The sequence below is a fragment of the Ranitomeya imitator genome, chromosome 3 (genome assembly GCF_032444005.1).
Source record: "Ranitomeya imitator isolate aRanImi1 chromosome 3, aRanImi1.pri, whole genome shotgun sequence".
NCBI lineage: Eukaryota > Metazoa > Chordata > Amphibia > Anura > Dendrobatidae > Ranitomeya > Ranitomeya imitator.
The window spans coordinates 824,308,022-824,334,978 of NC_091284.1; the positions used below are offsets into that span (position 1 = coordinate 824,308,022).

Consider the following 26,957-nt stretch of genomic DNA (forward strand, 5'->3'; position numbering starts at 1 on the left):
GTTAAAACTGATGCACAGGACACACAGGCAGTAGGAACGGCACACAACCGGATTCTCTGCACCGAGATAGGAGCATGCCGAGTGCACGAGGGGTGCAAGAAATAAGACTGTACATTGGGAGAGGAACAGGAGGTCGTGAAGGGGAACAGAAAAAACGGGTGGTGGGGGAGTCACCCAGACGTCGTGCAAGAGCAATGCCTTGATGGATACGAATGTGGTGCCAACCACTGCAACGAGCCACGGAAGGGGGCTGCCCATGATCTAGGGAGGCCTCGACCATGGCTGGAACCATCTCAGGAGATAACGGGAACATGAAAACACAACAGTCACGCCTGGCGCCAAATGAAAAAATAGAAAGCTTGCACCAAAGCGCCACAGCCAGGCATCATGGCGGCGATGTGCCCAGTATACGTTGTGAGATATGTGCCAACCAGCGATGAATTTTGGGGTCTACTGTAATAAGATGACGGAGTCCACTTGATCCTAACAGTATGGGACCAATAAAGTTCTCACAGAGACAGATCAAAAGCGGCTCCCTGGGTACAGAGGTAGGCAAAGTAATATGGGTGTGGGCGGAATGTACTAACGTGGGCACAACAGATCACTACAAGACGGTATTATTTGTGTGCCTGTTCTACGATCTATACAGCCAGAACAGACTGGTTCCCTTTAACGGCGCACCTTTCGTTTTCTTCTTCAGAAAACAAGAAGTTTAACTTTTCCGTACGAAGGTTAGTTCTCTTTATTTTCGTGACAAATTGTAATTTTGAAGGACACCATTCATTTTTACCATATTAAAGTACTGAAAAATGGAAAAAAAAAATAGAAGGCGAAAAAGGTAAAAAAAAAAAAAACAATGCGATTCCGCCATTGTTTCTTGGGTTTCGTCTTGACCGCTTTCATTCTGCTGTAGATACGACCTGACTGTATGATTCTCCGCAAGAGTCCATACAATAAGGGCGATACCAAACTTGTATAGTTTTCATTGGTTTAGTGGGTCCAAACAAGAATGTTTGCTTTGTGTCGCAGTTCCGTAAGTTTTGTGGAGTGGCATGTGTGTCTTTTTCTTTTTTTTCTTTACTTTAAATTGATTTTGGAAATATGGGGAAATGTAACATTTCAGGATTTTTTTCTTTTTCGGTCCCTTTAGGGGTTTTGAACCTCTAATTATTTTATTACGGTATGTAGTAAAAGCACTTTAGCTTTGCCATATAGGATAGAATTAATGATTTCCTATGAAGTCTTGGGAGGACTACGATAGCAGCAATGGGGGGTCTCAGTGGAGAAGATGGACAGGAAGTGTTTAATTTTCCTGCAGCTCCCCCGCAGGTGAAATGAAGCATTACACAGTTTCCCATTGTCAGGTCATCCTCTTTGTAGCCTCTTCCATCTCTGGTCAAAAAATGAGGATCCGGCATAAAAGGACCCCCCTGTATTAACTCACATCCACCACTATGATTTAGGAGAATAGGTTATCTAAACTAGACGACCCCTTAAAGTTTCGATCATTGCGCTAAATCCATTACCAAAATCTGTGAAGCAGAAAGGTGGAGAAAGCCTCAGTTTCTCTGTTTTTAGCAAAAATGAGTAGGAAAAAAAAAAAAATAGTGGACGTGTGATCTCTATTGGTGACGCCTCGGCCGAAACGCGTCATTTTAATAAACTAAGTAACGCGTGTGACCTCCCTGTTCGGGATTCTTAGACTTTGTTCACACAGTCGGTTCCCATTTGTTTGCATTATAAAAAAAAAACTGATCTGTTACAAACGGAGCAAAAATTGCTGCAAAACGGCAACTAAAGTTTATCTGTTTATCCCCTTTAGAACCCGGACATTTTTTGTGCATTTTTTAAATTTTTTTTATGGCAAACCCATCTGAGGGATCACTTATTGTGGCAGTTGTGAATGACACCAATTATTTTACCAGAAAATAAGACCAGAAAACAGGAAAAAAGTGCGGTGAAATGGTGCAACATTCCGCCATTCTTTTTAGGGTTTTATTTTTACGGCGTTCATTACATGGTAAAAAAAAAAAAAAAAAGATCTGGTGGTTCAATTCTCCAGGTCAGTACTATGATGAGCATACACCAAACTTACAAAGATTTTTTTTTTTTTTTTTTTTTTTTTTTTTAGTATAAATATATTTGTGGTGAAAAAAAAAAATAAAATCAGAACTTTGGTCATGGCAAATAAACTATTAGCTTTTTTTTAATTTATTTTTTTGCTCATAAAGCTGAGGGAGGGCTTGTTGTTTGCGCACTGACATTTTTATTGATACTATCCATCTATCTACCGGTGTGTCATTGTAAATTTGTTTACTGTTAACAATATCTATAACTCTGTATGTAAACCTTTTCTCATGTACAGCACCATGGAATTAATGGTGCTATACAAATTATTAATAATAATTATTATAATAATAATAATATCTTGGGGCTCATTTTCACTGCTGTTTATGACATTTCTCTTAAGGGTGGGGGAATGTTGGCAACAAAAAAAATAAAAAAGGCAAAAACCAGTGATTCCATTTTTTTTTTAACGACCTACGGAGAAAGTAAATTTTATATTTTGATAGTCGCAAATATTTAATTTCTTTATTTTTGGATGAGGCAAAGGGGGAATTTAAACTTTAATATTTTGTTTAGATTTACATTTTTACTTTAATTTTTGAAACTTAGTTTTTCATTTTTACTCAGGGACTGGAACCTGTGAGCGATAGGAGCCGCGAACGAGGCAAACTGAGGACAATTCAAGACCCGTCCAATTCCCAGTCAAAAAGAAAACCTGGACGGGAATGGAAATAATTGCTGGACCTGTGAACGGAGCCGTAAATGGCGATACACCCAACTGATGGAGCGGATAAGGCTTCATTCCCGGCTGGTGAAAAATCGAATCCAACATGTGACGGACACATTGCATGACGGCTGCAATAAAGTCTCCTCCACCTGTGCCCAGATAGGAACCTGTGGACCTAAAACACCCATCTAATCTGATTTTATTTCCAGCTAAAATTTCTAGACGATCCTATACCTAAAGTCTTGAAAATGACAAAAACGGAAATGACACAAAATATTCAGCACAGTAAAAAAAAAAAAAAGAGCAAATTCGCAGCCATCACTGAAACCGGCGTTAACCATTCGGATCCAGGGACACCAAGACTGGAGGCGATTTCCTATTTTTGTACCGAGAACTCAGCCGCTGACTTCCATGTGGGGCCACGAAGTATCAGCAGCCACTTCTAAGAGCTGTAGCGCCATCACTTCATCACCCTTCATCGAAATGCATAGACCCTTCTCTCTCGTAGACATTTAATGATAATTCCCCTCGAAGTTTTATAGCAATCAATGGATCGAAAGGTCGTCTATTAGATAAGCCCAGTCGCACGCTTCCTAAACTTCCACCCTGGTGGGACGTGAAGACATCATATTACGGAAAGGGCCATCTTCACCATCAGATCCTTCACTTTCCCCACCATGGTGGAAGGAAGACGTGAAGATGTCCCAATGTCTGTAGGTGTCCGTAAAGCAGCTACATATTTGTAGTTGCGGCTCATGTTACACAAAATTACATCAGAACCCAACAAACAAAGACCAAGGACTGGTAAGGAAATGCAGAGGCCTTCTTCCAGCCGGGGTCCAATGGGGGGAGAATATAAAGACGACAGAAAGGGACACATTCTAACAGAAGCTAAGGAGAGTCGTGAGTGGGCGCCAAGTGGATCCCATTAGATCGAGAAGATCCATGATGATGGAGGACAGTGGTCACCAATGGGGGGGAACTACAGACGCTGGAATAGCACCAGTGATGTTAACGAAAGGTGAAGTCAAGAGTCGGAAAACACAAAGCAAAGCTGAGAGATGAGACGACGCGTGTCCGAGGTTTCACCGGAGAAACCAAAAATCTCTTACAACCATTTCTGTAGATAATAGTTTCGGAAATGTATATATATATATTTTCTTTTTTTTTAAGTGAAAAGTTTCAAACTCAGTTTAGCCCAAGTTCACGTATAATTAATTTTATGGAATCGTGGATCTCAAAAATGAGAAGACGGATGAAGCTTCCTCAAAAGGTAAGTCCGTAAATTTCCAGAAATTCAAGTTGTATTTCAGTCTTGTGAGATTTGCGTCATGTGTGACTAATGTATGGCTTGCCGACCATACATATACCATGTCGCAAAAATTACCGCTCGGACTCCAGACTTGAGAACTTCTTAGGACTCCGAGGAGCCGGGATATTACTTGGATCATCCGACAAGAACAGCGCTAGCAGAGTTCCTCTTACTCGACATCACCGCATCTCGCCGTTATGGGACTTGGTCAATAATCTCAGGTCACCAAAATATTTAGGACCCCAAATTCCCTGATGACAAAATTTTCCTTAAAGAGATTGTGCCGTGAATGCGATGTATCATTTCGTTTACTGGGAGGAGCAGTTGTGAGACGATCACAGTTTTCTCGTAAAGCTTAGAATGCAGAGTTTTGTATGACCCCGCCCACATCACTGATTGGCTGATTTCTGTATACAATGTATCAGTGGTGGGGGCGTGGTTGGACTAGGGGACACAAGACACCTAGTCCTGTAGTGATAATCTCCGGGTGATAAAACACTTGTTTTTATTGAAATCGCAACACACATCCTAGGAAGTGATACATGGCTGGAATCAGGGTCTCTGCCCATACATCATGGTGCTCTCAGATTACATAGCAAAAACATGGTGCCAGATTCCCTTTAAGAGAGTACAACCCCTTACCAGAGTCACGGTTTACATATCTGGTACCAGTGCAAATCATCCAAAATATTCTTTGATGTAACAAATTCACTTTTGGGGGGGGGGGGGAAACAAAAACGTTTTCATACTTGACACAGACTATCATCTTTAGCTTGGTGCCATTACTGTAGGCAGAGGTAATGGTTCTGATAATCCCCCTCCGTTTCCGGATACAAGACACATTCTCTTTAAGGATTTTGCATCATCGCACAACGGCGGTCTCACAATCCGGTTGGCGCCTTCTAGAACACAAGTCTCAATTTTCGACATAATGACTTTTGCGTGAAAATCGGCTCCTATTGTTATGTAAGATAGTAATAAAAAAAAGTGAGGACGCCCCCTACACCCGCCCAGCAGCTGGACTTTCCGGGGCTTCCGCCACGACGGGTCAGGTTGGGACAGACAGAGGTGGACTGAGGAGCGGGACGGCAGAATTACCTGATTATGTGATAGCTGTGAGATGCCGGGATGCAGCAGAGAGAGGAACATGCAAAGAAGTCAGAGTGTTATGAAAGTAAAACACGGCAAGAAAGCAAACGTTAGTCATAACAGCGGGCGGCCATTATCAGATGTGGAGACAATCGACACCGCACATCGGAATATTCATCTATGCTAGGACTAGTGAACTGCATTATGGGGAAGGAAGAGTCAACACATCATAAACGCACCAGCACTGCAAGCGCCAAATGTCAGGACAAAAGCAATTGACACCATTGACATAGAAAAAAAAAGGATTTTTTATACCTGGTATAAGAGAGATGCCGTAAAGAGGCTACCAGGTACACATAAAATTGGCCATTTTTATGCGCTAAAAGCTCTCATTTTTCATATTTCTAGTGCAGTAATGCAGTTCAAATTTCGTGTTTTCAAGTTTACATGTTTTGGCGCTGCAGTGTGCTGCCTTATTTACTTAACTATATACGAGTTGGCGACTCTGGGTTCAGCACCTGTTCACACTTAGTCTATGTTTGGATGTGCCGGTCAGGTTTTTGAAATGTATTCTCCCAGTAATACAGGCTGAATGTGAGGTCTGTGTGTCTCCCAGTAATGTAGGCTGGATGTGAGGTCTGTGTGTCTTTCCCAGTAATACAGGCTGGATGTGAGGTCTGTGTGTCCCTCCCAGTAATATAGGCTGGATGTGAGGTCTGTGTGTCTCTCCCAGTAATACAGGCTGGATGTGAGGTCTGTGCGTCTCTCCCAGTAATATAGGCTGGATGTGAGGTCTGTGTGTCTCTCCCAGTAATACAGGCTGGATGTGAGGGTCTGTGTGTCCCTCCCAGTAATATAGGCTGGATGTGAGGTCTGTGTGTCTCTCCCAGTAATATAGGCTGGATGTGAGGTCTGTGCGTCTCTCCCAGTAATATAGGCTGGATGTGAGGTCTGTCTCTCCCAGTAATACAGGCTTGATGTGAGGTCTGTGTGTCTCTCCCAGTAATATAGGCTGGATGTGAGATCTGTGTGTCTCTCCCAGTAATATAGGCTGGATGTGAGCTCTGTGTGTCTCCCAGTAATGTAGGCTGGATGTGAGGTCTGTGTGTCTTTCCCAGTAATACAGGCTGGATGTGAGGTCTGTGTGTCCCTCCCAGTAATATAGGCTGGATGTGAGGTCTGTGTGTCTCTCCCAGTAATACAGGCTGGATGTGAGGTCTGTGCGTCTCTCCCAGTAATATAGGCTGGATGTGAGGTCTGTGTGTCTCTCCCAGTAATACAGGCTGGATGTGAGGGTCTGTGTGTCCCTCCCAGTAATATAGGCTGGATGTGAGGTCTGTGTGTCTCTCCCAGTAATATAGGCTGGATGTGAGGTCTGTGCGTCTCTCCCAGTAATATAGGCTGGATGTGAGGTCTGTCTCTCCCAGTAATACAGGCTTGATGTGAGGTCTGTGTGTCTCTCCCAGTAATATAGGCTGGATGTGAGATCTGTGTGTCTCTCCCAGTAATATAGGCTGGATGTGAGGTCTGTGCGTCTTTCCCAGTAATATATAGACTGGATGTGAGGTCTGTGTGGTTCTCCCAGTAATATATAGACTGGATGTGAGGTCTGTGTGTCTCTCCCAGTAATATATAGACTGGATGTGAGGTCTGTGCGTCTCTCCCAGTAATATAGGCTAGATGTGAGGTCTGTGTGTCTCTCCCAGTAATATAGGCTGGATGTGACGTCTGCATGTCTCTCCCAGTAATATAGGCTGGATGTGAGGTCTGTGCGTCTCTCTCAGTAATATATATAGACTGGATGTGAGGTCTGTGTGGTTCTCCCAGTAATATAGGCTGGATGTGAGGTCTGTGCGTCTCTCTCAGTAATATATAGACTGGATGTGAGGTCTGTGTGTCTCTCCCAGTAATATAGGCTGGATGTGACGTCTGCATGTCTCTCCCAGTAATATAGGCTGGATGTGAGCTCTGTGTGTCTCTCCCAGTAATATAGGCTGGATGTGAGCTCTGTGTGTCCCTCCCAGTAATATAGCCTGGATGTGAGGTCTGTGTGTCTCTACCAGTAATATAGGCTGGATGTGAGCTCTGTGTGTGTCTCCCAGTAATATAGGCTGGATGTGAGGTCTGTGTGTCCCTCCCAGTAATATAGGCTGGATGTGAGGTCTGTGTGTCCCTCCCAGTAATATAGGATGGATGTGAGGTCTGTGTGTGTCTCCCAGTAATATAGGCTGGATGTAAGGTCTGTGTGTCCTTCCCAGTAATAAATAAATATTATATATATATATATATATATATATATATATATATATATATATATATATATATATATATATATATATATATATATATATATATATATATAATTTTACTGGGAGAGACACACAGACCTTACATCCAGCCTATATTACTGGGAGACACACACAGACCTCACATCCAGCCTATATCACAGGGAGGGACACATTTATTAGTTACATGTGTTAGGTCAGCATAGCTTCTATCCCACACTTATTTCCTCTTCATGTGCTTTCAGCCTCATCAATGGGTGGCGCAGTTTCTTTAATGCAGTTTCTGAGCTTGGACCGATGCTTCGACTTCTCAGCTGACGATAAGGCTACGTTCACATTTGCGCCGCTCCCGGCTGTGTCGGGCGCAGCCGCGGTGACGCACGCGCCATGCGCCCCTATATTTAACATGGGGGCGCATGGACATGCGTTGCATTTGCGTTTTGCGACGCATGCGCCGCTGCAGCGCATGCGTCAGGGCGCAGGGAACGCAGCATGATGCAGTTTTTCCTGTGCCCAAAACCATGCAAAAAGCGACGCATGCGTCGCAAAACGCAGCGTTTGTGCATGCGTTCATATTTGCGTTGTGCGTTGCGTCGCCGACGCAGCGCCGCACAATGCAAATGTGAACGTAGCGTAAGACACCCGAAAAGACGCAGCATTTCTAGAAATCCTTCTCTCAACTGGTCCCATCCCTTTACGTTCTCCCCCGCTCAGCATGTAGATGTGTGGTCACCAAGCTCACCCTAGAAATACAATACAGAGACTGAACCACCAAGGGGCAGCTTTGGGTGTGACTAGAGGACAGGTAATGAAACAAAACAACATTATTCCATTAATGTGCTGCCACACTGTGGTAAGAAGTGGTACTGCAAGTGGAACAAAAACTACTAAACCCCAGTAAGATGTGGTTATTTCCTCCCAAGCGAGACATGACGGAGACATCAGAACATTACTCTGCACCTGTGAATGTAAAGGGTTAAGAAGGCGACAAATAAACCAGTTTAGACAAACTGATAGATGCGATGAACAGAAAGTAATTTTTTTGCAGTTGCAGCAGAAAATCTACCATTTAAAGGGGTACACAACCAAAGACAGCAGAGAATAAATTAAAGGGGTTGTGCAACCCTTGTCCATGTGGCCAACTGCAGAAAAGGATATTATAGTACTAAAATCAGGACCCCAGTGCTAACAGCGCCCCCTGCTGTCGGATCCATCAAGATCCGAGTCACCAGACTGACACCTGGAGGCTATGGGAGACCCAGGCACGGATATGCGGAGAGCACTGACCTCTGCGGGCACTTAAAGGGAACCGTCAATACAGCCGGCACTCGCGGCATCGGATAGTTAGAAAACACCCTATAGAAGAAAGGTCACTGCTCTCGCTAAACGGAATCGCCACAATGCAAAGTCTGGGGCTGAAATGTGCCCCCCTCCACTGTGGAAGCATTCAACCAATCAGATTGCACCAAAAGGGTCATGTGACAGTTCACGGCAATCCTATTAATCCTCAGAAACTTCAGCCGAATGATTTAGATAGACGGAAAGAACCGTCTTATAAGAAAATAATGGGTTTTTAGATCCCATCTTATGGTTGTCACATCATCTCCGTTTACTATAGGGAGCGGTCACTAACCGGAAATGCTATGATAACAAAAAATACAAATAGAAAAAAATATATATAAAAAAATAAAAATAACATTAACAAAAAATAGCATTCACTAGTGCACAACGTCTCCAGCGGCGCGACGGCCAGGGCACGACGTCTCCCGCGGCGCGACGGCCAGGGCACAACGTCTCCCGCGGCGCGACGGCCAGGGCACAACGTCTCCCGCGACGCCCAGGGCACAACGTCTCCAGCAGCGCGACAGCCAGGACACAACGTCTCCAGCGGCGCGGCGTCCAGGGCACAACGTCTCCCGCGACGAGCCGCCCAGGGCACAACGTCTCCAGCGGCGCGACGGCACAACGTCTCCAGCGGCGCGACGGCCAGGGCACAACGTCTCCCGCGACGAGCCGCCCAGGGCACAACGTCTCCAGCGGCGCGACGGCACAACGTCTCCAGCGGCGCGACGCCCAGGACACAACGCCTCCCGCGCCGCCCAGGACACAACGTCTCCCGCGACGCACCGCCCAGGACACGTCTTCCGCGGAGCGCAGGCCAGAGCACAACGTCTCCCGCGCCGCCCAGAGCACAACGTCTCCCGCACCGCCCAGGGCACAACGTCTCCCGCGGAGCGCAGGCCAGAGCACAACGTCTCCCGCACCGCCCAGGGCACAACGTCTCCCGCGGAGCGCAGGCCAGAGCACAACGTCTCCCGCGGAGCGCAGGCCAGAGCACAACGTCTCCCACGGAGCGCAGGACACAACGTCTCCCGCGACGCCCAGGGCACAACGTCTCCCGCGACGCCCAGGCCAGGACACAACGTCTCCCGCGACGCACAGGCCAGGACACAACGTCTCCCGCGACGCACAGGCCAGGACACAACGTCTCCCGCGACGCACAGGCCAGGACACAACGTCTCCCGCGACGCACAGGCCAGGACACAACGTCTCCCGCGACGCACAGGCCAGGACACAACGTCTCCCGCGACGCACAGGCCAGGACACAACGTCTCCCGCGACGCACAGGCCAGGACACAACGTCTCCCGCGACGCCCAGGGCACAACGTCTCCCGCGACGCACAGGCCAGGACACAACGTCTCCCGCGCCGCCCAGGGCACAACGTCTCCCGCGACGCACAGGCCAGGGCACAACGTCTCCCGTGACGCGCCGCCCAGGGCACAACGTCTCCCGCGCCGCCCAGGGCACAACGTCTCCCGCGACGCACAGGCCAGGGCACAACGTCTCCCGTGACGCGCCGCCCAGGGCACAACGTCTCCCGTGACGCGCCGCCCAGGGCACAACGTCTACCGCGACGCGCCGCCCAGGGCACAACGTCTCCTGCGCCGCGCCGCCCAGGGCACAACGTCTCCTGCGACGCGCCGCCCAGGGCACAACGTCTCCTGCGACGCGCCGCCCAGGGCACAATGTATCGGGTCACTTCTGCTGCTCCTTTATGTTGCATCTGGAGGATGTACAGAACAAGGGAATAGCCGGGGTTCACTTACTTCTGCAGGACAAACACTCCTATGATTACAGTGAATGAGATGATGTCCGACGTGATCCATATGAGCGAGTATTCATCTGGAGTCTGAAAAATTCAGAAGTAGAGGGTTTAGCCGCGTGCGGGGGTCAGAGGAGGATTCGTGACCTCTTCCACCTCTCTCTGCTGTATTAACTCTAAAATCTATAGAGGATGCACCATGCTTTACACTGCAGCTCAGTTTCAGTAGCACATAGTAATGATCAGCGACCATCTTAAAACCACTGTCTATTGTATTCTATGGGAGTCAGAACTCCGTATCATGTCTCGTCAGGGGCTCAGGAGGCCGTCGTCTTCTTTCCCATGCTTTACACTGCGGCACTGATTGAACTAAAGGGAATATACTGCAAAAAAAATAAGCCAAATTGTTGGCTCCAGAGTTCTGACCAGCGAGTGTCTCGGGTCCATTACTTACCAGTAACCAGATGGGGAAAGGCACCTTACTGAGGATGTGAGGGGAGTCAGAGGTGACGGACTCAACGCCGGCGCACCACAGCACCGAAAACAACCACGGCTCGTTGACCGTGTATGTGTTAAGGGTCAGGTTCTGTGCGCTGTACCCCCTGCGGAGAACACAGGACGTAAGACGGACGCCGGAGAGAACCAATCACCTGCAGCATACTGCACACCACAGATTACATCTCGCCATTGTTCCCTGTTATCAGCCACTTGGCATGGAAGGGGCTGGTGCTGTAAAAGTCACAACTATCAAAGTGCGGATATATGCAGAAACGTGCCAATAAAATCTACTGGTATTACTGGGTCCCTGGCCAGAAAAGTCTAAAATATACGTTATTATCACACAATATAACATACCTGATGTCCTCCTGGTTCACCTCCGTGTACCTCAGGTTGGCGAATGTGATGCCCCGATCCTTTAAGAATTTAGGCTCTCTTTTCACATTGGAAGCTTGTTTAAAATTAGGAGCCAAATGTCGAACGAAAGATCTCTCATCATCCAAAGCCCAAATAACCTATAGAAAGGAAACTGCATTTATAAATATAACACTGCCCCTATGTACAGGAATATAACTACTATAATACTGCTCCTATGTACAAGAATATAACTACTATAATACTGCCCCCTATATACAAGAATATAACTATTATAATACTGCCCCCTATGTACAAGAATATAACTACTATAATACTGCTCCTATATACAAGAATATAACTACTATAATACTGCCCCTATGTACAAGAATATAACTACTATAATACTGCTCCTATGTACAGGAATATAACTACTATAATACTGCCCCTATGTACAAGAATATAACTACTATAATACTGCTCCTATGTACAAGAATATAACTACTATAATACTGCCCCTATGTACAAGAATATAACTACTATAATACTGCTCCTATGTACAAGAATATAACTACTATAATACTGCCCCTATGTACAAGAATATAACTACTATAATACTGCTCCTATGTACAAGACTATAACTACTATAATACTGCCCCTATGTACAAGAATATAACTACTATAATACTGCCCCTATGTACAGGAATATAACTACTATAATACTGCTCCTATGTACAAGAATATAACTACTATAATACTGCCCCTATGTACAGGAATATAACTACTATAATACTGCCCCTATGTACAAGAATATAACTACTATAATACTGCCCTATGTACAAGAATATATCTACTATAATACTGCTCCTATGTACAAGAATATAACTATTATAATACTGCCCCTATGTACAAGAATATAACTACTATAATACTGCCCCCTATATACAAGAATATAACTATTATAATACTGCCCCCTATGTACAAGAATATAACTACTATAATACTGCCCCCTATATACAAGAATATAACTATTATAATACTGCTCCTATATACAAGAATATAACTACTATAATACTGCCCCTATGTACAAGAATATAACTACTATAATACTGCTCCTATGTACAAGACTATAACTACTATAATACTGCCCCTATGTACAAGAATATAACTACTATAATACTGCCCCTATGTACAAGAATATAACTACTATAATACTGCCCCTATGTACAGGAATATAACTACTATAATACTGCTCCTATGTACAAGACTATAACTACTATAATACTGCCCCTATGTACAAGAATATAACTACTATAATACTGCTCCCTGTGTACAAGACTATAACTACTATAATACTGCTCCCTGTGTACAAGACTATAACTACTATAATACTGCCCCTATGTACAAGACTATAACTACTATAATACTGCTCCTATGTACAAGACTATAACTACTATAATACTGCCCCTATGTACAAGAATATAACTACTATAATACTGCTCCTATGTACAAGAATATAACTACTATAATACTGCTCCTATGTACAAGAATATAACTTCTATAATACTGCTCCTATGTACAAGAATATGCCTACTATAATACTGCCCCTATGTACAAGAATATATCTACTATAATACTGCTCCTATGTACAAGAATATAACTACTATAATACTGCCCCTATGTACAAGAATATAACTACTATAATACTGCCCCTATGTACAAGAATATAACTACTATAATACTGCTCCTATGTACAAGAATATAACTACTATAATACTGCTCCTATGTACAGTAATATAACTACTATAATACTGCTCCTATGTACAGTAATATAACTACTATAATACTGCCCCTATGTACAAGAATATAACTACTATAATACTGCTCCTATGTACAAGAATATAACTACTATAATACTGCTCCCTATGTACAAGAATATAACTACTATAATACTGCCCCTATGTACAAGAATATAACTACTATAATACTGCTCCCTATGTACAAGAATATAACTACTATAATACTGCCCCTATGTACAAGAATATAACTACTATAATACTGCCCCTATGTACAAGAATATAACTACTATAATACTGCTCGTATGTACAAGAATATAACTACTATAATACTGCCCCTATGTACAAGAATATAACTACTATAATACTGCCCCCTATGTACAAGGATATAACTACTATAATACTGCTCCTATGTACAAGAATATAACTACTATAATACTGCCCCTATGTACAAGAATATAACTACTATAATACTGCTCCTATGTACAAGAATATAACTACTATAATACTGCCCCTATGTACAAGAATATAACTACTATAATACTGCTCCTATGTACAAGAATATAACTACTATAATACTGCCCCTATGTACAAGAATATAACAACTATAATGCTGCTCCTATGTACAAGAATATAACTACTATAATACTGCCCCCTATGTACAAGAATATAACTACTATAATACTGCCCGTGTACAAGAATATAACTACTATAATACTGCTCCTGTGTACAAGAATATAACTACTATAATACTGCCCCCTATGTACAAGAATATAACGACTATAATACTGCTCCTATGTACAAGAATATAACTACTATAATACTGCCCCCTATGTACAAGAATATAACTACTATAATACTGCCCCCTATGTACAAGAATATAACTACTATAATACTGCTCCTATGTACAAGAATATAACTACTATAATACTGCCCCCTATGTACAAGAATATAACTACTATAATACTGCTCCTATGTACAAGAATATAACTACTATAATACTGCTCCTATGTACAGTAATATAACTACTATAATACTGCCCCTATGTACAAGAATATAACTACTATAATACTGCTCCTATGTACAAGAATATAACTACTATAATACTGCTCCCTATGTACAAGAATATAACTACTATAATACTGCTCGTATGTACAAGAATATAACTACTATAATACTGCCCCTATGTACAAGAATATAACTACTATAATACTGCCCCCTATGTACAAGAATATAACTACTATAATACTGCTCCTATGTACAAGAATATAACTACTATAATACTGCCCCTATGTACAAGAATATAACTACTATAATACTGCTCCTATGTACAAGAATATAACTACTATAATACTGCCCCTATGTACAAGAATATAACTACTATAATACTGCCCCTGTGTACAAGAATATAACTACTATAATACTGCTCCCTATGTACAAGAATATAACTACTATAATACTGCTCGTATGTACAAGAATATAACTACTATAATACTGCCCCTATGTACAAGAATATAACTACTATAATACTGCTCCTATGTACAAGAATATAACAACTATAATGCTGCTCCTATGTACAAGAATATAACTACTATAATACTGCCCCTATGTACAAGAATATAACAACTATAATGCTGCTCCTATGTACAAGAATATAACTACTATAATACTGCTCCTATGTACAATAATATAACTACTATAATACTGCCCCTATGTACAAGAATATAACTACTATAATACTGCTCCTATGTACAAGAATATAACTACTATAATACTGCTCCTATGTACAAGAATATAACTACTATAATACTGCTCCTATGTACAAGAATATAACTACTATAATACTGCCCCCTATGTACAAGAATATAACTACTATAATACTGCCCCCTATGTACAAGAATATAACTACTATAATACTGCTCCTATGTACAAGAATATAACTACTATAATACTGCCCCCTATGTACAAGAATATAACTAATATAATACTGCTCCTATGTACAAGAATATAACTACTATAATACTGCTCCTATGTACAAGAATATAACTACTATAATACTGCTCCTATGTACAAGAATATAACTACTATAATACTGCCCCCTATGTACAAGAATATAACTACTATAATACTGCCCCCTATGTACAAGAATATAACTACTATAATACTGCTCCTATGTACAAGAATATAACTACTATAATACTGCTCCCTATGTACAAGAATATAACTACTATAATACTGCCCCCTATGTACAAGAATATAACTACTATAATACTGCTCCTATGTACAAGAATATAACTACTATAATACTGCTCCCTATGTACAAGAATATAACTACTATAATACTGCCCCCTATGTACAAGAATATAACTACTATAATACTGCTCCCTATGTACAAGAATATAACTACTATAATACTGCTCCTATATACAAGAATATAACTACTATAATACTGCCCCTATGTACAGGAATATAACTACTATAATACTGCCCCCTATGTACAAGAATATAACTACTATAATACTGCTCCTATGTACAAGAATATAACTACTATAATACTGCCCCTATGTACAAGAATATAACTACTATAATACTGCCCCTATGTACAAGAATATAACTACTATAATACTGCCCCTATATACAAGAATATAACTACTATAATACTGCCCCTATGTACAAGAATATAACTACTATAATACTGCTCCTATGTATAAGAATATAACTACTATAATACTGCCCCATGTCGTAGTCTGCTCCTGTAGATCTGTGCACAGCTGGGTTCTGTTGCTGGTGATAATACACCCTGGTGTTTGTAGATACCCGTCCTGTAGGGGGCAGTACAGGGCAGTATATTCGGTATCTCGGTGTGTTAGTGGATGTGGACGCCTCTCACCTGCTCCTGGGGTAATCCTGACTGTAGGATGCTGTGCACCGTGATGTTGATGTAGTTGTCGTAGTGTGGATGATTGGACGGAAGCTGATGGATTCTCAGGAGGACGGACGCGTTGCTTTCTTTCACCACGTCCAGCAGGTCGGTCAGCTTACATACGGACTGGTTCGCGGCCTCAGTCACTTCCACCAGGGAAAGAGAGCCGACTGTCCAGAAAGGGTCGGTCTAGACGTAAAGAAAAGTGTGGGAAAATCCACCTTAAACAGCGCCACATCTGTTCACTGGTTGTGTCTGGTATTGCAGCTCAGTTCCATTCAAATAAATGAAGAAAGAACAAACGTGGATACATTTCTAGAAGTAGTCAGACATGTTTTCTCCTCCTGATCAGCCATGAAATAACTTAAGAAGTTTAGAGGCAGAAAGTCACTTTACAAAATGTAAATTATCAGCTGCTGTACCGCAACTGGCCACAAGGTGGCAGCACAAGCATTTTCATTCATCTTAACACAATTGTAGTTTCTGTGTTTTCACTTTTCATCATTTTCCCCCCCAAGAGCCAGAGATGAATTTTCCATCAACACATGAAATTTTATTCTTATTTTTTGTGTAACGAGGGGAAGGTATAGGAGATTCACTTTTTGTATTGAAGAAATAAATTCACTTTTTGATGATATTCTAATGCTGTGAGAAGCACCTGTGTATATGTATGTATATATATGTATATATATATATATATATATATATATATATATATATATATATATATATATATATATATATTTTCATTCTCTTTTTTTAAGGGCGCGCCACGTTGATAGACTGACACTTACCTTTATGAACCAGTCTCCAGCATTCAGCCTCTCGAGGTCGGTCCAGTTGAACATGGCGGACAGGTGGGCCGAGAGCTCGGGGAAGACCTGGTTGACGTTTGTGGTCCGCCTCAGGGTGTCGTCGTGCATTATGAACGAAATCCCATCAGAACTGCAGAGACCAAAGGAATCCTTGAATAAAATGCTGAGAACGGGGCAGGACGGCCAGCAGGGGGCAGCACCACCCTCTTTAGACCATTGTGTAGCATTATTTGGGGCAGAGGCCGATACTGGGAGGCAAAAAAAAAAAAAAAAGGAACTGGTTTGTCATTTTTTTTTTTTTTTTTGGAGTCTGGAACAAGGATGTTTCGTTCCATTGGCAGCGAGTGGAGAAGCTGCAAATATTGAGGCTTCTCCCGGCTCATGTCTTACAATCTGTCTCACACTCAGTAATGGCTGCAGAACAGGCTGAGCGGGGGCCGGCCGCCCACATCGGGGCCCACGCTGCTCAGGCTCCTCGTCTCCATTCTCTAGAAACATATGCTGTTTGCAGGGTGCATGGGTGGCGCCCCCCATATCTCAGCGATGGGCATGTGCCACCCCATACCTCCCCGAGGAGTGCCCCCCCCCATAGCTCCCCGAGGAGTGCCCCCCATAGCTCCCCGAGGAGTGCGTGCCCCCAATAGCTCCCTGAGGAGTGCCCCCCCCATAGCTCCCCGAGGAGTGCCCCCCATAGCTCCCCGAGGAGTGCGTGCCCCCCAATCGCTCCCTGAGGAGTGCCCCCCCATAGCTCCCCGAGGAGTGCCCCCCATAGCTCCCCGAGGAGTGCGTGCCCCCCAATAGCTCCCTGAGGAGTGCCCCCCCATAGCTCCCCGAGGAGTGCCCCCCATAGCTCCCCGAGGAGTGCGTGCCCCCCAATAGCTCCCTGAGGAGTGCCCCCCCCATAGCTCCCCGAGGAGTGCCCCCCATAGCTCCCCGAGAAGCAGGTGCCCCCCAAGGAGCAAGCGTCCCTCCATAGCTCCCTGATGAGTGGGTGCCTCCCAATAGTTCCCCGATTAGTGGGTGCCTCCCCACCCCATAGCTCTCCGAGGATCAGGCGCCCTCCATAGCTCCCCGAGGAGCAGGTGCCCCCCATAGCTACCCAAGGAGCAGGTGCCCCCCATAACTCCCCAAGGAGCGGGTGCCCCCCCCCCCCCCATATCTCCCCGAGGATCAGGTGCTCCCATAACTTCCCCAGGAGCAGGTACCCCCTATAGCTACCCAAGGAGCAGGTGCCCCCCCATATCTCCCCGAGGAGCAGGTGCCCCCCCATATCTCCCCGAGGAGTGGGTGTCTCTCCTCTACCACTGCGGTGACCCGAGCGCACACTTTTCCCCCAGAAAATTAACTTTGGGAAAACTTTGCTTTACTTGTATCAAGTCTTATACTCCAGCTGCAACCAAAGCTGCATCCGATATTCTCCGATCTTAACACTCAGCCTTTTGTGGAGTTAGCGGATTTACCAGGAGCGCCTGTCGGCCCAGTGATGATAGATGTCAGAGTCTTCAAATGCAGCTCTGGATGTGACTAGAGCACAACCCATCGCGGGACGACACAGTGTCCACATTCTATGGAGGCAGCAGATAAGACGCCGTGAATGTCCGTCCTTACCTGACCGTGACATCCGCCTGCAGTCCGCGCGCCCCGAGCTCCAGCGCCTTTTTAAAAGACATTAAAGTGTTTTCTGGGGCAAGCTGAAAAACAAGAGAGGCAGCGGCATTAAAGGGGCGGTGACCCTGGTGTCACGGGGCAAACATCGCGCCCCAATGCCCCATATACAGCAGGAGCGGTTTACTCCATTACTCTGATTAGTTTATGGCGCCGTGCGGACTACTCGTCACAGTCATGTGGGTAATGATGGTGACTGGGGGGAGTTACATGCCTCGGGACCACCAGGGATAGGACCACAGCTGTAAACTCATGAATCAGATTCCATACCACATCACTGGACAACCATGGGTGGAGCACTAAACCAACAGGGACCACGTCCTTAACGAATGTACCATCACTGGACCACCAGGGATCAGGATCCATAACAACACTGGACCACCAGAGAACAAGATCTATACCACTGGACCACCAGGAATCAGGATCCCTAACAACAATGAACCACCAGAGAACAAGATCTATACCACTGGATCACCAGGGATCAGGATCCCTAACAACACTGGACCACCAGAGAACAAGATCTATACCACTGGACCACCAGGGATCAGGATCCATAACAACACTGGACCACCAGAGAACAAGATCTATACCACTGGACCACCAGGGATCAGGATCCATAACAACACTGGACCACCAGGTGGGTGCCAGATTATTGGAATTCTCTTTACTGGTGGGTGCCAGATTATTGGAATTCTCTTTACTGGTGGGTGCCAGATTATTGGAATTCTCTTTACTGGTGGGTGCCAGATTATTGGAATTCTCATTACTGGTGGGTGCCGGATTGTGGGATTTCTTATAATAGAAGAGTGGCTCCATCCCCCATTATGCACCTGTCCCCTAATAATCTTGTGTTCCCACCAGACACTGCGGGGGTCCCCCGGGGGCGTCCCACCAGACCCTGCGCCGCAGCACAGAGGATTTGAAGGATGCGATTATCATCGGATACAGGAGAACCCATGGGATGAGCTGCTCATGTGAATCCACCGGGGGGCGCTGTGCACACTGACAAGATGGGGCCGTACCCCGATGGCACCTCCTGTGCTCAGATCATCAATGCTGGGCTACATGAAATCCTGACATCGCTGTGCGAGGGGTTAAATTCAGGGGGCGCAGAAATGGCGGCTCCCTGCACAGATGAGCACGCTGTCAGCCATCGAAGGAGCGACACAGACTCTGAAATAACACCTCAAAAACGGAGCGACAGCGGCTCAGGGCCACTCACCAGCAGGGGGCGCCGAGATACTAAGCTTTACTGCTGAAAATGACTAGTATGCACAACTGCTGGGCAGCCTGTGCCACTACCGGACCACCAGGGATTAGATAATGTACCACTACCGGACCACCAGGGATTAGATAATGTACCACTACCGGACCACCAGAGATTAGATAATGTACCACTACCGGACCACCAGAGATTAGATAATGTACCACTACCGGACCACCAGGGATTAGATAATGTGCCACTACCGGACCACCAGGGATTAGATAATGTGCCACTACCGGACCACCAGGGATTAGATAACGTACCACTACCGGACCACCAGGGATTAGATAACGTGCCACTACCGGACCACCAGGGATTAGATAACGTGCCACTACCGGACCACCAGGGATTAGATAACGTGCCACTACCGGACCACCAGGGATTAGATAACGTGCCACTACCGGACCACCAGGGATTAGATAACGTGCCACTACCGGACCACCAGGGATTAGATAACGTGCCACTACCGGACCACCAGGGATTAGATAACGTGCCACTACCGGACCACCAGGGATTAGATAATGAGCCACTACCGGACCACCAGACATTAGATAATGTACCACTAACGGACCACCAGGGATTAGATAACGTGCCACTACCGGACCACCAGAGATTAGATAATGTGCCACTACCGGACCACCAGGGATTAGATAATGTACCACTACCGGACCACCAGGGATTAGATAATGTGCCACTACCGGACCACCAGGGATTAGATAATGTGCCACTACCGGACCACCAGGGATTAGATAATGTACCACTACCGGACCACCAGGGATTAGATAATGTGCCACTACCGGACCACCAGGGATTAGATAATGTACCACTACCGGACCACCAGGGATTAGATAATGTGCCACTACCGGACCACCAGGGATTAGATACTGCTGGGCCACCAGCACCTTGTTAGTCAAAGATGCATCAAGCAGTGTGACACTTGGGAACAGGCGGACAATCACACAGCTTGATCACCAGGGATCAGGATCTATATTAACACTGGACCACGAGGGACCAGGATTTATAATAACACCGGACCACCAGCGACCAGGATCTATATTAACACCGGACCACCAGTGACCAGGATCTATAGTAACAGCTTAAATCCAGGAACTATAATAACACCGGACCACCAGGGACCAGGATCTATAATAATACCGGACCACCAGGGACCAGGATCTATATTAACACCGGACCTCCAGGTACCAGGATCTATAGTAACAGCTTAAAACCAGGAACTATAATAACACCGGACCACCAGGGACCAGGATCTATAATAATACCGGACCACCAGGGACCAGGATCTATATTAACACCGGACCTCCAGGTACCAGGATCTATAGTAACAGCTTAAATCCAGGAACTATAATAACACCGGACCACCAGGGACCAGGATCTATAATAATACCGGACCACCAGGGACCAGGATCTATAATAACACCGGACCACCAGCGACCAGGATCTATAATAATACCGGACCACCAGGGACCAGGATCTATAATTACACCGGACCTCCAGGGACCAGGATCTATAATTACACCGGACCTCCAGGGACCAGGATCTATAATTACAACGGACCTCCAGGGACCAGGATCTATAATAACACCGGACCTCCAGGGACCAGGATCAATTATTACACTGGACCACCAGGGATCTGACTGTGTTACACGCACTGTTGGCCTTTCTGAACCACAATATTAGACCGTGCTGTATCACCATTGTGACACTGCAATATGAACCATGATGCCCCCAGTCACACACACATTACTGCACCGCTGATTACCATATATAACACCGCTATACTGCTCCAGACGGCAGATTACGGCACTGTGCAGCATTACGTACGGCGACTGGCCTTGCACAGCAGAGTATTAGGATTATAATCTACTCCCCTGCAATGTGATACTCCGATTAATCCGTTCCCCTCTGGGCTTCTGCACGCAGGTGATGGACAATGTGGCTGCAGTCATCACAGATGGGCACTGCCGGGCGCCCATCACATCTGTCTCTGCCAGGGGCCCACATGCCATTATTCTAATAGTCAGGATATAATCCGCTGCTCAGGATGATGGGTGCAGTTCTGATCATCGCCACTAGGTGGCGACATAATCTGCTGCAATAACCTATAACTCACTGGTGGAAATGTAGGGCTGGACTCCTCGCCTCGGTGTCCATGAAGGAAATGAAGACACATACTTCTCATAGCTGAAGATTTGCTGCATTCGCATCCAGTCTAGCAATGCTCTGTGAGCTAAACGTCAGCAGGCTGACAGATCAAGCTGTGTGAGCAAGAGATGCTCCAATAATAGGAGTATGTAGGGCCAGTAATCCGCTCCAGAGAGGAAATCTGTCAGCAGTCAGCGATACAGCGTCACCTGTACAACTAAATACAACCGGCAGAAATATCGGGCCTCTTACCATCGGCGCACCTCGATGGCCAATGATTGAAGGTTTGGGTCCCAGCAAATCCTTCTCCATGATACAAGGCGAAGAAATGGTCATTGGGACGAGATACAGTGCAATGACTACAGCCAAATAAGCCAGGATTAAACAGATCTGAAAAACTGGAGAGAGAAGAGGACAAAGATCAGGAATGCAGCAAAAAAGAGGCACAAATTCTGTACTGATTATCTATCCCCCCACCCCCAACTCCCACCATCCATAAAGATAAATGTAAAAATGTGTCTTCCTGTAGCCACCACTAGGGGGAGCTCCCTGTATACAGAGATACACGATAAGATCCTGTCTGCAGCCACCACTAGGGGGAGCTCCCTGTATACAGAGATACATGATAAGATCCTGTCTGCAGCCACCACTAGGGGGAGCTCCCTGTATACAGAGATACATGATAAGATTCTGTCTGCAGCCACCACTAGGGGGAGCTCCGTGTATACAGAGATACATGATAAGATCCTGTCTGCAGCCACCACTAGGGGGAGCTCCCTGTATACAGAGATACATGATAAGATCCTGTCTGCAGTCATCACTAGGGGGAGCTCCCTGTATACAGAGATACATGATAAGATCCTGTCTGCAGCCACCACTAGGGGGAGCTCCCTGTATACAGAGATACACGATAAGATCCTGTCTGCAGTCACCACTAGGGGGAGCTCCCTGTATACAGAGATACACGATAAGATCCTGTCTGCAGTCACCACTAGGGGGAGCTCCCTGTCTACAGAGATACACGATAAGATCCTGTCTGCAGTCACCACTAGGGGGAGCTCCCTGTATACAGAGATACACGATAAGATCCTGTCTGCAGCCACCACTAGGGGGAGTCCCCTGTACACAGAGATACACGATAAGATCCTGTCTGCAGTCACCACTAGGGGGAGCTCCCTGTATACAGAGATACACGATAAGATCCTGTCTGCAGTCACCACTAGGGGGAGCTCCCTGTATACAGAGATACACGATAAGATCCTGTCTGCAGTCACCACTAGGGGGAGCTCCCTGTACACAGAGATACACGATAAGATCCTGTCTGCAGCCACCACTAGGGGGAGCTCCCTGTATACAGAGATACATGATAAGATTCTGTCTGCAGCCACCACTAGGGGGAGCATCCTGTATACGGAGATACATGATAAGATCCTGTCTGCAGTCACCACTAGGGGGAGCTCCCTGTACACAGAGATACACGATAAGATCCTGTCTGCAGCCACCACTAGGGGGAGCTCCCTGTATACAGAGATACATGATAAGATCCTGTCTGCTGTCACCACTAGGGGGAGCTCCCTGTATACAGAGATACATGATAAGATCCTGTCTGCAGCCACCACTAGGGGGAGCTCCCTGTATACAGAGATACATGATAAGATTCTGTCTGCAGCCACCACTAGGGGGAGCATCCTGTATACGGAGATACATGATAAGATCCTGTCTGCAGTCACCACTAGGGGGAGCTCCCTGTATACAGAGATACATGATAAGATCCTGTCTGCAGCCACCACTAGGGGGAGCTCCCTGTATACAGAGATACATGATAAGATCCTGTCTGCAGCCACCACTAGGGGGAGCTCCCTGTATACAGAGATACATGATAAGATCCTGTCTGTAGCCACCACTAGGGGGAGCTCCGTGTATACAGAGATACATGATAAGATCCTGTCTGCAGCCACCACTAGGGGCAGCTCCCTGTATACAGAGATACATGATAAGATCCTGTCTGCAGTCACCACTAGGGGGAGCTCCCTGTATACAGAGATACATGATAAGATCCTGTCTGCAGCCACCACTAGGGGAGCTCCCTGTATACAGAGATACATGATAAGATCCTGTCTGCAGCCACCACTAGGGGGAGCTCCCTGTATACAGAGATACATGATAAGATCCTGTCTGCAGTCACCACTAGGGGGAGCTCCCTGTATACAGAGATACATGATACTATCCTGTCTGCAGCCACCACTAGGGGAGCTCCCTGTATACAGAGATACATGATAAGATCCTGTCTGCAGCCACCACTAGGGGAGCTCCCTGTATACAGAGATACATGATAAGATCCTGTCTGCAGCCACCACTAGGGGGAGCTCCCTGTATACAGAGATACATGATAAGATCCTGTCTGCAGCCACCACTAGGGGAGCTCCCTGTATACAGAGATACATGATAAGATCCTGTCTGCAGCCACCACTAGGGGAGCTCCCTGTATACAGAGATACATGATAAGATCCTGTCTGCAGCCACCACTAGGGGGAGCTCCCTGTATACAGAGATACATGATAAGATCCTGTCTGCAGTCACCACTAGGGGGAGCTCCCTGTATACAGAGATACATGATAAGATCCTGTCTGCAGCCACCACTAGGGGGAGCTCCCTGTATACAGAGATACATGATAAGATCCTGTCTGCAGCCACCACTAGGGGGAGCTCCCTGTATACAGAGATACATGATATGATCCTGTCTGCAGCCACCACTAGGGGGAGCTCCCTGTATACAGAGATACATGATAAGATCCTGTCTGCAGTCACCACTAGGGGGAGCTCCCTGTATACAGAGATACATGATAAGATTCTGTCTGCAGCCACCACTAGGGGGAGCTCCCTGTATACAGAGATACATGATAAGATCCTGTCTGCAGCCACCACTAGGGGGAGCTCCCTGTATACAGAGATACATGATAAGATCCTGTCTGCAGCCACCACTAGGGGGAGGTCCCTGTACATGGAATTGATACATAATACTCCAGTCACATCTAGAGCAGCACTTGACATGAGGCTGTTCTGTTAGTACATAACCTTGCTGTAGTTGCAGCGTTGGATATGACTGGAGTATATGAAGTTCCATACGAAATTGTAAACGTTCTTTCAGATATTGATTGGACAGGACTCACTGGCTTTTTCAGATCTTGCAAACTGGCCAGCAATGATCCAGGAGAGCAGCGTGATGGCGACCAACGCTCCTATGTGCAAAAACGGAGCCGTTGCCTAACAGACGAAAGGTAAAACGTGAATTAATTTGCCAAAATATCAGGTACACAATAAAGGTTACAAAAATGCACAAAATGGGTGCAGCTGTCTCCCATTGAGCCGATGCATTAAGGCCCATCCAAATCGTTATATATTTTAGTCCTTCGCTAAAAGATTACTAAATCCAATGTAAGGATTCAGCAAGGTTTTGTCTAATAAAAATTCTAAGCTTCACCCCCTTGAAATAACAATGCAGCTGTCCCTTTAAGATCAAGGGATCTTTCCCCTCCTAAAAATAACTAAGTTGCTTCTGGTAAATCAGGCTGTGCTGGGATCTGCTGCTGTGAGGGAGGCAGGAAGAGCTGGAGCATCCAGTGTACGGACACAGAACAGGAAGAAAAGTACCGTATTTTTCGGACTAAAAGACGCACTTTTTCCCCCCCCAAAAAAGGGGGGAAAATGGGGGGTGCGTCTAATAGTCGCAATGCAGTCTTACCGTGGCGGCACAGGTGCGGTGGCAGAGGTCCGGTGGCAGAGGTGCGGTGGCGGGGGTGTGGCGGCAGAGGAGGCGCAGTAAGCTGGGTCCCTTTCCCCGGTATGGTGATGCAGCAGGCCCGGTATGCAGCAGAGCCGGGTGAATCCTCTTGTTATCGGTGGTGGCGGCCATTTTCCGGAGGCCACGCGTGCACAGATGGAGCGCTCTGCTTCCCGGGGCTTCAGGAAAATGGCCGCCGCGATCTCCATCTGCGCACACGCGGCCTCCCGCGGCCATTTTCCTGAAGCCCCGGGAGCAGAGCGCTTCATCTGCACACGCGCGGCCTCAGGAAGATGGCCGCGCCCACCGATAACAAGAGGATTCACCCGGCTCTGCTGCATACCGGGCCTGCTGCATCACCATACCGGGCCTGCTGCATCACCATACCGGGGAAAGGGACCCCGCTTACTGCGCCTCCTCTGCCGCCACACCCCCGCCACCGCACCTCTGCCACCGGACCTCTGCCACCGCACCTCTGCCACCTAGGTAAGCCTGCATGGTAAGCCAGGGACCCCTCTCACGCCATACCTCTCACTGCACCTCCTGATTCCAGCACCTCCTGATCCCAGCACCTCCTCATCCCAGCACCTCCTCATCCCAGCACCTCCTCATCCCAGCACCTCCTCATCCCAGCACCTCCTCATCCCAGCACCTCCTCATCCCAGCACCTCCTCATCCCAGCACCTCCTCATCCCAGCACCTCCTCATCCCAGCACCTCCTCATCCCAGCACCTCCTCATCCCAGCACCTCCTCATCCCAGCACCTCCTCATCCCAGCACCTCCTCATCCCAGCACCTCCTCATCCCAGCACCTCCTCATCCCAGCACCTCCTCATCCCAGCACCTCCTCATCCCAGCACCTCCTCATCCCAGCACCTCCTCATCCCAGCACCTTCTCATCCCAGCACCTCCTGATCCCAGCACCTTCTCATCCCAGCACCTCCTCATCCCAGCACCTTCTCATCCCAGCACCTCCTCATCCCAGCATCACCCCACCTCTGCCGACACCTTGCCTCCTGTGACCCTGCTCTGCCACCGCCATCCCTCAGGTAAGATACTGTAAATTCGGACAATAAGACGGACCCCCATCTTATAAAAAAATCTTTTTTTCTGC

General features: G+C 46.2%; 1 protein-coding gene across 3 annotated transcripts in view; it reads right to left on the bottom strand.

Annotated features, from left to right (window-relative positions):
- Positions 1–26,957, bottom strand: part of LOC138671321 (glycerophosphodiester phosphodiesterase domain-containing protein 5-like) — a 223,757-nt gene that overhangs the window by 5,619 nt on the left and 191,181 nt on the right. The window contains exons 7-15 of one of the 3 annotated variants that reach the window (XM_069759408.1): positions 25,233–25,326; positions 22,315–22,460; positions 18,579–18,661; positions 16,950–17,100; positions 16,123–16,344; positions 11,440–11,597; positions 11,039–11,186; positions 10,589–10,671; positions 5,205–5,219 (exon numbers count right to left, since the gene is read on the bottom strand). In XM_069759408.1, the coding sequence (XP_069615509.1) occupies positions 5,205–5,219; positions 10,589–10,671; positions 11,039–11,186; positions 11,440–11,597; positions 16,123–16,344; positions 16,950–17,100; positions 18,579–18,661; positions 22,315–22,460; positions 25,233–25,326 (1,100 nt within the window). The remainder of the gene's footprint in view (positions 1–5,204; positions 5,220–10,588; positions 10,672–11,038; positions 11,187–11,439; positions 11,598–16,122; positions 16,345–16,949; positions 17,101–18,578; positions 18,662–22,314; positions 22,461–25,232; positions 25,327–26,957) is intronic. The other 2 variants (XM_069759409.1, XM_069759410.1) reach the window with 2 other exon arrangements.